The 11777-nt window shown below is 40.4% G+C and overlaps 1 protein-coding gene across 1 annotated transcript in view; it reads left to right on the top strand.

Moving 5' to 3' along the window:
• The first annotated feature begins 318 nt into the window (after positions 1–318).
• Positions 319–11777, top strand: part of CUNH2orf80 (chromosome unknown C2orf80 homolog) — a 19854-nt gene continuing 8395 nt past the window's right edge. Inside the window, exons 1-5 of the mRNA XM_007935924.1 lie at positions 319–359; positions 1928–2009; positions 6704–6786; positions 8575–8662; positions 9277–9351. Coding sequence (XP_007934115.1) covers positions 319–359; positions 1928–2009; positions 6704–6786; positions 8575–8662; positions 9277–9351 — 369 coding nt within the window. The remainder of the gene's footprint in view (positions 360–1927; positions 2010–6703; positions 6787–8574; positions 8663–9276; positions 9352–11777) is intronic.

Below are 11777 nucleotides of genomic sequence, written 5' to 3' on the forward strand. Positions count from 1 at the left end.
GCTGGCATAAGCAAATGGTTAAGTTTTGGGAAAACTTGGAAGAAATGAAAGGTGTCAGATAATCACCAGGTATGGTGTTTTAATGAGACAATGTTCTGATCTGGAACTTGCTGGGCAAAAGGGCCTGAACCCTGTGCACTTAGGATCCCTTCCAGAGCCTAGGACTCCATGACTGGTATTTGCAGTGATAACATCCTTAACTTGAATTCTCTCTGATTTGCTGCTGTAGCTTCTAGGCTAAGACAGGCTGGGTCTTCCCAAATGATTTCAGGTTCAGTGTCAACGGCAAACACCTGCTTAGCTGGACATCCTTTAATCATGGAAAGAAGACTCCTAAAAAGGGAAATGAAAAAAATCCTGTAAGTATGATTGAGAACAGCTTTCATCTATTCTATTCAGCATTTGGTGGGTTTCATGTCACAGATGGTCTGGATGTAAGCAGTGGGGAAAATGTTTAAGGAAGAATCTATTCCTGCACTGTAAGATAGATAAATCTAGGTGGCCGGACCTGTCTCCCATCTAGAGGCCTCATCTACGGTGCGAGCAGGAAGCTGAATCCCTTGGGAGGATGTTTCTGCCAGCTGTGTGCTTGTCTAAGACATCTCCAGTCTAGAGCCTCCTGGCTGAGCCCATAGTCCAGTTGGCCTGTGCTGGGCAGGACACATTCTGGAAAGGACCTAACCTTGTTGGTAAAAGATTTCTCAAATATATGCCCAAGGGCCCTGCTTTTAATTGCAGCCTCAACCTCTTTTGATTATCTGTCATAATGACTAAAAATTCATCTCCTTTTTTCTTGCCATCTGAGGTGTTTTTGTTTGTTTGTTTTGTTTTTTAAATAAATAAATAACAGAAAGCATCAAGTTTGACCATGAACACATTTTTTTCTCCTGTGGTACCCACCAGCCACTCCTCGGAAGGAAGGTTGGGCAATCTACTTCCGTAGTGATACTGCCTCGGAAACCCAAGGAGGGGTCACTATGGGTCGGGTCCAACTCCACGGCAATGGTTGCATTTATTTTTTGCATAAACATATTTATTTTTTAAAATCCAAATAATACATTTAGGCTACTTTAAGTAAAGCATCTTGGAATTCCAAAGCAAAAATTCAAGAATTTTTAATAATCTAGAAAAAGGAATGACTCAGAAGCAAAGCTTTTCAAAGCCAGAAAACAACATCCTCCACGCAGTATGTACTCCAAGGTGTATGGTTTCATCAATTATTGACTACCAGAACTGGCCTTAGGAAAAACTGTGAGATTTGCTGAGATCAACTGGGAGCGGAGTCCTTTTCCCTGTACCCGGTTCCTCTTCCCAATGTTCCCAGGGCAGCATCCCTTTCAATTCTCATCTTAGGATCCTTATTCTGTCCTCTCTCAATTAAAAATCTGGTAGGAAAGGATTTGATAAGTATCTACTAAGTGGCATTATTAATACATTTAATGCTTAACTCCTCCTAAGGGTATTTGCATTCTAGGGGGGAAAGCCTTTGGGTAAAGAATAAATCAACATTCGTGGAATATTATGTACTTGGTATTTATCAACTTTGAGCATTCCACCTGAGTTTAACATGGATGGCAAGAGGATATATACTTTAAAAATGTGAGTCTCAATCTTCCAGTTTTGTAAAACCTTTTCTGGGTGGGAATTTGTCATGCTTGCTGTCTTTCTCTAAATTCTGTTCTATGTGAATTTAATTTTTAGATAAATGTAATTTAAACGAATTGTGTTTAGACATTTTTGAACCTGCCATGTTGCAGAATTACCCTTAATGAAAATAAAATGTAAATTCAGATATCAGATCTGAATTTACTCGGTGACTTCTCTTGTGTGTTAGCAGAGGAGGGGGGGACAGGGAAGATAGTCTCTTTCTGCAGACTGAGCCCCTGTGTCTTTCCCTATGGTTCAATGCTGCTCTCTTGCTTTTAAGGGGAGATTATATTGGCATCAGACTTCGGGAAAATGAATTTGACCCAAAAGGAAGAAGGCAACTCACCTTTCTAGATGATATGGTAAAGAAAGGCATGCTGGTACAAGTCACATTTGTGTTATATGTGTATTAAGGGGCAGAACAAGAATCTAACTTACTCTCTATATAAACTGGGCTTGTTTTAAAAATTAAGGCAATTTATTTTTTAGAGCACTTTTAGGTTTACAGAAAAATTGTGCAAAAATTGCAGTTTCCATATAATCCCCTCCCCCCTGCACAGTTTTTCCTGTTGTTAACATCCTGCATTCCTGTGGTATACTTGTTACAACTGATGAACCAATATTGATACATTATTATTAGTTAAAGTCCCTCAGTTCACATTTAGGGTTCACTCTATGTTGTACTGGCCTATGGGTTTTGACAAATGCATAACGTTATGCATCCACCATCACAGTTTCATGTTGTACGTGAGCCCCTGGCAACCACTGATTTGTTTACTGTTGCTATGGTTTTGCCTTGCCCGGAATGTCATATAGAATTATATAGTACATCGCTTTTTTCAGACTGGTTTAAAACAGGGCTAAACATGATTCCCCAAAAATGTCCTCTCCCTTATCCTCTCCTCATGCCGGGATTGCCCATATGGTCACTTCAGTCCATAAAACAGAAAGCAAAAAGAGAAAGAAAATAAAAGCCATGAGTATTGTTTGCTATTAGGAGAGAAAAGATTAAAAAGCAAAATGAATGCAAGGTTAATGTTGCACAAAAACCAAACTGATTGTCATAGAGTCAATTCTGACTCATGGTGACCCTGCAAGGACAGAGTAGAACTGTCCCAGGATTTCGAAAGCTGTAAATCCTTGCAGAACTAAACTGCCACATCTTGCAAAACAACTGCCATATCTTTCTCTCATTGTGCGGCTCATGGGTTTGAACTAACCACTTTTCTGTTAGCAGCCGGGTGCCTTAACCACTGCACTACCAGGGCTCCTTAAATGTTGCAGATATGATGTTAATTTTTCTTAAACAAAATTAGCTATCATGTAGTTCTCAAATACAATACTTTCATTACCATTTACATTAGTGGGGAAAATCCATAGCAGTGAATAATCCTAATATCCTTTGTGTTACTATTCATGTTGAAACCCAAATGTTACGCTATACAAGTTTCGTTCACATAATTTAAGGAAGAAACCATGTAAAAGTCTCATTCAAAACAAATTCTTAAATCCTTAGGGTTTTATATATATATAGATATATAGATATATATAGAAGGATTTCTGGTGGCTCAGTGTGTAAGACATATAGCAGCTAACCAGAAGGTTGGCAGTTGAAACCCACCAGCTTCTCTGTGGGAGCGCAATGAGGCAATCTACTTCTGTAAATATTTACAACCTTGGAAACTCAGTTGGGGTCACTATGAATCGGAACTGACTTGATGGCAGTTTTTTTAAATCTTTTTATACTATTTTCTATTGTTGCACAAATATGGAAGAAAGGTCCTCTGTCTCTTTCTCTCAAATTTAGGAAGTTAAGGTGTAGGAAGGCTGACTGACTTTTAAAGCTTTCCTGAAGCTAACTAAGCAGTTAAGCACTGGCCTTCTCAAATACTCTCTTGCAAACACACTCAGTGGAGAGAAGTTAGTCTCTGACTTCAATGAGGTCTCAGACTTTACAATGCAGTCTTCATTCAGGAGGTCTGGGGTGGGGACCAGGAATTTGCATTTCTAATGAGCAGACAGGTGATGCCAATGCTGCTGATCTGCCCAACAAATTTTGGATTAGGTTTCACCAATTGTCATGGTTCATTTTTTAATTTTTTCCTTTTTTTGGGGGATCACTTTTAAGTTTGGTTCAGCACCTGGAATAAATAACTAGGTTGTTTTAGAAACAGCTAGAGGTAGATAGAACCTTAGAACACATCTAAAAAACAAAACAAAACAGATCTTTTCCAGAGGCAGGAGTGTGAGAAGAAGGAATATTTTGATAGATAAATCATGAATATGCTTACTAAATGAGCTTGTAAATCAATCAGGAAACTGTAGTCACTAAGATAGAAACAGGAGCTCTGGTGGCATAGTGCCTAAGACATTTGACTGCTAACCAGAAGGCTGGAGGTTCAAACCCACCAGCCACTCCTCAAAAGGAAAGTTGGACAATCTACTTTCGTAGAGCTACCAACTTGGGAACCCAAGGAGGGGTCGCTATGAGTCAGATCTGACTTGGGAGCCCTGGTGGCTCAGTGATTAAGCATTCAACTGCTAACCAAAAGGTTGGCAGTTCCAACCCACCAGCTGCTCCCTGGAGAAAGATGTACCAGTCTGTTTCTGTAAAGACTTATACTCTTGGAAACCCTATGAGGCAATTCTACTCTGTCCCACAGGGTCACTATGAAGCAGAGTTGACTCCACAGCAAAAAGTTTGGTTTAGTTTTATGATAGGACAGTGACGTCACTAGGGTGGTGTCACCCAGTCTGATAACTCATGGTGTCACCCCCTCCATGAACCATCTTCCATACTAGCCCATACAGAATCCTTAGTAATGTTTATTATCAATGTTAATCATAGACTAATATGTGATAAATATGGTTGTCAATTGTTTTAATGTAATATTTCTTAGATTATATGAATACTAACAATAGTCTGAATAGTCTTTCTATACTAAATTACAATATTATTAGTTACAACATTATTGGTAACTGAATGGAAGCCTTTTTCCAGTTTTAAAAAATTCTTTAATTACTACTTTATTCTCAAAAAGTTATTAATATAGGTTCATAAATACTAATTACCACAATATTGTAGCTAAGCCACCAGATAATTTGACAACCTTAGCAACTATGAAAACACTGGTAGCAAGGAAGACAGCAGCAAGTACTTGTAGCAAAACCATGTGATTTGAAACATCATTGTAATGGGATAATAATGACAGCTTTGAACTGAGGGCATTAGAAAGTTCAAAAAGTAAATTACATAGTTTTAATCTTGTAGGTACCTTGATACAGGTAATCTGGGCTTTGAAAAATGTTTTTGTTGGTATGGCTAACTACAGGGATCTTTTTTATAAAAAAATAATAAATTTCTGCTGGAACACTGCACAAAAATTTTATAGACATTTTGGTGTCAACCTCATTAACACTGTCAAGTAGTGCAGTCTCACCCCCACCTAGTGATGCCACTGTGATAGGAGCAAGGCGCCATGATGATGCAACAGTTAAGTGTTTGGCTGCTAACTGAAAGGTTGGAGGTACGAATGAGGGAGGAAAGACCTGGCCATCTGCTCCCATAAAGATTACAGCCTACGAAACCCTATAGGGCCGTTCTACCCTGCCCTATAGGGTCACTGTGAGTCAGAATCAACTCAACAACACACAACAACAGCAACACAATCAGAACAAACATCTTAATTTGTCCTCAGCTTTTTACTGTATGTGAGACTCTAAGCAAGTCACCTTAATCAGAGGTGCTGCCAGTCCTTTGCTCAAGCTGGTCCCTCCATCTGAGATGTGCTTTGCTACCCACAGAAACACTCCTCATCCTTCAAGCCCCGCCTCCAATGATGCTCTCTCTCTGAAGGCTCCCAGGATTCTCCCTAACTCCCCAGGAGGATGTAATGGCCCTTCCTTGCAATTCTCCCAACATTTTCCCTGTGCCCCTGCAAGTAGGTATTTGACATTCTACCCACAGAATCAGAAATTGTTCTCCAAGGTCCTCTTCCCCAAATTGCATCTTTCTTCTTCTTCTTTTCTTCTTCTCCTTCTCCTTTCCTAAGAGACTTGATTTTCTAGAGCAATTTTGTTGTTGTTGTTGTTAGGTGCCATTGAGTCACTTCCAACTCATAATGGTCCTATGTACAACAGAATGAAACACTGCCTGGTCCTGCACCATCCTTATAATTGTTGCTAAGTTTGAGCCCATTATTGTAGCCATGTGTCAATCCATCTCATTAAAGATCCTCCTCTTTTTTTCTGACCTACTTTACCAAGCATAATGTCCTTCTCCATGAACTGGTGCTTCTTGATAGCATGTCCAAAGTACATGAGACAAAGACTCACCATCCTCACCTATAAGGACTATCCCAGCTATACTTCTTCCAAGGCAGATTTTTTCATTCTTCTGGCAGTCTAGGGTATATTCAGTATTCTTTGCCAACACTGAAAGAGCAGGTTTGCAGAAAAATTGTGCAGAAAGCATATAGTTCTTATATCTCCCTTCCCCTGGCACAGTCCTATTTTTTTCTTTTTCTCCTACTGTTAACATCTTGCATTCCTGTGGAAGCCCACCTTTTTCTGTCATAAAAATTGAGGAACCAAGGCCCAATCACTCACCCAAGGTTATACTATGCAAATCATAAATCATTAGCTGCTCTAAACCAAAAACAAAACAACCCATTGCCATAGAGTCATTTCTGACTTATAGCAACTCTATATGACAGGATAGAAATGACCCATAGAGTTTCCAAGGTTGTAATCTTTACAGAAGTAGCCTGCCACATCTTTCTCCTGCAGAATGACTGGTGGATTCAAACCACTGACCTTTCAGTTAGTAGTCCAGCACTTAACTACTGTGCCTCAGGGCTCCTTACACCTGCTCTAGTGAGAGATAAACAAACGGTAATGCCTGAAGATCCCTAATTATTTCTGGTTGAGCATCAGCTTATTGGACATTGATGATGATAAAAAATAGAAGAGGCTTAGAGTGCCATTGTCACTGGGTCCAGGGAGTCCTTGGCCAATGCCAGCCTGTTCTTTTGTTCTCTGTGATTCCTGCTTCCAGGCTCATTATGCCTTGGGCGTCAGTGTTGCTTTGCAATGGCTGGATCACTCAGAAGACTTAACGTGGCTGGAGTGGGAGGAAGTGTAAGTTGAAATAGTTTGTCTTTTTTTTTTTTTTTTTAATGTATGACTATGATTAATGATTTGAAAACACTACAGGATGAGTATCCCTTTTTCAACAAAATATCTTAATTGCCAACTTGGAAAAAACATAATATATATGTTTACATATCTTGCATCTCTGCTAATTGGTTCCTCTCAGATGAAAAACTTTCTTGTCTAGAATGTCCTGCCTTAGAAGTATGACTGGGCTTTATTGTGTCTACATCATGATTTTTTAAATGGTCAATTCAATGGGTAATGACTGCAATCTTTTTCTAAGAACCATCAAACATAATTTTGTTAACATTTAAGCAGATACGTACCTGAATCATTAGGAGCTCTGGTGGCACAGTGTCTAAGGCATCTGACTGTTAACCAGAAGATTGGTGGTTTAAACCCACCAGCTGCTCCATGGGAGGAAAATGGGACACTCTACTTCCATAAAGACTTAAAGCCTTGGAAACCCAGGGGGGGCTTGTTATGAGTTGGATTTGACTCAGTGGCAGTGCAGGTGGTTTGGTTTCGGTACCTGAATCATAGAAAAAATTTTTCTCCGTATTATCAACATTTTCTTCCACGCAGAGGGTCCCCAACTCACTTAATTGGTAAGAACATGGAACTAATAAGGGATCAAGAGGCTAGTTTTTGGTTTTTTTTTTTCTGTTCCATGACCTTAGACTGTACATCTAGTACTGGATAGCTGGATTAGTCAGGGGTTAGTTGTGATAAGCAGAGAACCCAATTTAACTCCCTTAAGCTAAAAGAGAGGTGTCTGAAAAGTCATGAATAGGTCTGCCTTGTAGTGGTTGTCATTAGGTGCAGTCAAGGCAGCTCCCGAATCATGGCAATCCCATGGACAGCGGCATGAGGACACGCAGGTCCCGCACCATCCCCATGATCAGCTGTGTATCACATCAGTGTGATCAACAGTTTCATTGGCTAATTCTTCAAAGCAGACTGCCAGGCCTTTCTCCTCTGTCTGTCTTAGTCTGGAAGTTCCACTGAAATGTGTTCAGCATCACAGCAACATATAAACTTACACTGACAGGCGGCTGGTGGTTGAATATGAGGCACACTAGCTGCGAATTGAACCTGGGTCTCCCAAATTAAAATAAAAAACAAAACACTGGCATGGAATCAATTCCAATTCATAGTGACCCCCATTGAGTTTCTGAGGTGGTAAATCTTCCTTCTTCAGAGCGGCTGGTGGGTTTGAACCACCAACCTTCTGATTAGCAACAAAATGCCTTAGGCATTCTACCACCAGAGCTCCTGGTGGAAGGCCAAAATGCTCCATTACAACACTTAGTTGAGAAGAGAAGAATTAAAACATCACAGAATTGAGTTACGATGGGTCTGTTTGCCCTGACTTGGCTGGGGAGAGATGAAATACACTTAGTCCGTGGCATATTCTTGATCCTTCAGACCTAGTGATGTTGTCTGCTTTCCTAGAAGCACATAGGCTTACAGTGGGGTACGGCAGGTCCCCCAAGCAAATTGCCACAAAATGGGGAAAGAATACTGGCTGAGAAAATGATAAGTTGCCAATGTTTGAGAGATGCAAAAATATGAATGGATCAGGGCATATTCATCACCCTTATTGGAAGACTGAAAATTCAAAGTGTGTGCTTTATTGATTGTGGGCTGATTTTGGAAATAAGAGAATAGTACAGTCATTGGATTACTTGTAGATTATTGTCTTAACTTTATCAAGTATCAGAAAGTATGATAATAAATCTTCCACACTTATTTATTCATATTCCCCCTTAGGAAAATGCCATTTCATCGCAGGCCCATATACCCAAATCGTGTAGAACGAGAAGCAATGATTTTATCGTCATATGCTGGAATCTTGATGGTAAGGAAAAGAACACTATTTGCATATATGGATATTTTATATCTACTATATGCACTTTGATAAGAGTTCTGGTGGTGCAGTGGTTAAAACATTTTGCTGCTAACCAAAAGGTTGGTGGTTCAAACTCACCAACTGCTCCATGGGAGAAAGATGAAGTAGTCTGTTTCCACAAAGATTTACAGCTTTAGAAACCTCACGGGGCAGTGCTACTCCGTCCTATAGGGCTGCTCTGAGTTGGAATCGACTCGGCAGGGGGTTTGGGTTTGGATTTGCATGTTAATATTTATGCTATTTTAAGCCAATGTTACTGAATGCTTAAGATATTCTCATATTAAATTTTGTATCTATCAACATATAATAAAAAGGCTTGGACTCTATATTGTATTGGGAAAACATTTACTTAAAAGGCAAAAAGCAGAAGGAAAGATGTAATGAACAATTGCTATCTGGATGCACAGATTTAGTCATTATTCAGAAGTTATTTATTTAGTCTCACACTGTCAGGTGAGGTACCAAACATATTGGAACTACAATAGTTTTATTTTTATTTTATTTTTGAATAAAAGAAAGGTCATAATATGGTAATACATTTTGTTGCCGTTGTTGTTTAACAGAACAGCATCCAAATTGAGGAAGTCTTTAAACTTTATGGGGCTGCTGCTGCTTCTACCGATTCTGGTACAACCAAGGTAGGGGTGAACCGGGGCTGTCAATGAAAGGGGTTGTTAGAAGGATTTTCTTACTTTTATAGATTTATAATGCATTTTTAGCTGCTAGTTATGAAATAACAAAGTTGTATATCAAAATGCATACCTTACTCGGGTAGCAAATGTTTATAAAACACCTTTCCAGGTAGAAGAATGCATTAATAATAAATGCATGTTGTGTAAAGCTGGACAGAAGCAGCAGATAGAGCGCCAGGTTTGGAGTCTAGAGTCTTCTCTGTTTGTAATTAACATACATTCTCGTTTATACTTTTTGCAAGCTACACCTGTTAAGTCTACCCTTTCTTCTTGTGTGATGTATTGTAACTTCTGGAATTAAGGCAAGAGTTACAAGGTTCATTCTGATGATAAATGATCTCAGTTACTCTTGCCACATTTCTCTTTCCCAAGAGACTGCTTTGCAATCACAGAGTAAAAGAAGCAGTGATCTGGGAGTCCAGAACCTGGGTTTGAGTCCTGACTGTAATACTATGGAACTCTAGTCAGATCATTTTCCTTCCCTGGGCCTCTGTACAGGGAGCCTTGGTAGTGTAGTCATTAAGTGCTCAGCTGCTAACCAAAAGGTCAGTGGTTCCAACCTACCAGCCATTCTGTGGGACAAAGATGTAGCAGTCTATTTCCAGAAAGATTATAGCTTTAGAAAACCTATAGGGCGATTCTCCTCTATTCTATAAGGTTGCTGTGAGTTGGAGTTGACTTGAAGGCAATGGGTTTGGTTTTTGTTTTTGGGGGGGCCTCCATACATTTGTCCAAGGAAATTGAGTGTTCTGAACAATCTTTTAGATCAGTTCGGCTTCACTGTTTATGAATGTGCAAACACTTAGTAAGCATTTAGATATGGGCCACCATTTAGAGGTGAGTTACTGTCCCTGTGGATGCCTCTCAAAGCTGGAAGAGAAAAGGCAAAATAGAGGTGTGGTGGGGAAGAGCTGTGCAGGGGAAGGGAGGAAGGGAGAGAGAAGGAAAAGGGAGCGCCAACACACTCACCACCGGTCTCCCACTTACACTGTGCTTGGATGCCCCCACCAGGATGTGGAAAGAAGCCAAGGCTGAGGCAGGGCTATGGCCACAGGAATCCCTTCCTCCCTTGTTCTCCTGGCTCCAGGCCACACAAGCAGTGGGGTCATATAAAGGGGACAGCCAACCAGGCACAGAGTAGGAGTCAGGATGGACTAAAGAGTTTGGTAACTCTAACTCTGAAACTCACTGTCCTGTCGACTTAATTCATTTGTAACCATCCTGAGTACTGAGTCACTGAGGAAATCAGTATCGTCTCTCTCATTTATCCAGTTTCAACTCTCTCCATTCATATCTTTGTTTTTTTTCATTCAGTATAGTTGTAGGTGCAGGTGTTACAGTGGGGAACAAGTCAGACAAGATTGCTTTTCTCGTGGATCTTACAGCCTATACTGGGGCTGACATTCTACCTTGGATGAGATATAAGCCACCCACTTGACTGCTAACCAGAAGGTAAGCAGTTCAAACCCACCAGCTGCTCTGCAGAAGGAAGACTGGGTGATCTACTTCCTCAAATATTTACAGCCTCGGAAATCCAATGGGGGTGACTATGAGTTGGAAATGATTTGATGGCTGTGAGTTTTTTTTTTTTTTTTTTTTTGCTTCTCCCACAGCTTTTAAAGAAACCCAACTCCATGGGTTTCTTGCTTTGTCAAGCAAGCCACACTGCTAGTTCCTGCTGTTTTTCATGCAGCTTCTTTCCTCCAGGCTGCCCTCTTTTCCACTTCCTCCCACCTCTGAAGAACACATCCACACTAACACCCCTGAGCTCCAAAGCCCCTCTGTTTCACTTATTGTGTTTTCTACCCTCATGTGCTGCCAGGGTAGGTTGAGGGCAGGAATCAGACACATCACGTGGCCAGAGGGCAAATATAGAATATCGCCATCCTGGAGAGGATGCACTATGTACCCCCGTCTTGGCTGAGTTATCACTGGAGAAAGTTTGCAGACGTGGGTGGCTGAGTAGCCTGGAAGAGGCAAGTTCATTTAAAGGGGCCAGGATGGGCAGGCATGCTGTTTAGAGGTGGGTCAGCCATATCACTAACTTTCCATCGGATCATTGATTTATTCATTAAAGAGTCTTCTTTACTCAGCCCTTCCTCTGCTAAATTAAGGAACCCTGATGGTGCAGTGGGTAAAGTGCCCTGCTGCTAACCAAAAGGTGATGCCAGTGCTATGAGTCTGCACATCAAATTTCATACTAGATTTTGCCAATTATCATGGTCCCTTTTTTAATTTTTCCTTTTTTGGTTCACTTTTCAGCTTAGTTCAGTTCCTAGAAGAAATAACTAGGTTGTTTTGGAAAAATGCTAGCGGTAGATAGAAACTTAGAACACATATATATATATATTTTTTTTTATTAGGATTTGGGT

Source organism: Orycteropus afer, unplaced genomic scaffold (assembly GCF_000298275.1).
Source record: "Orycteropus afer afer isolate SDZICR_OR568_19922 unplaced genomic scaffold, OryAfe1.0 scaffold00002, whole genome shotgun sequence".
NCBI lineage: Eukaryota > Metazoa > Chordata > Mammalia > Tubulidentata > Orycteropodidae > Orycteropus > Orycteropus afer.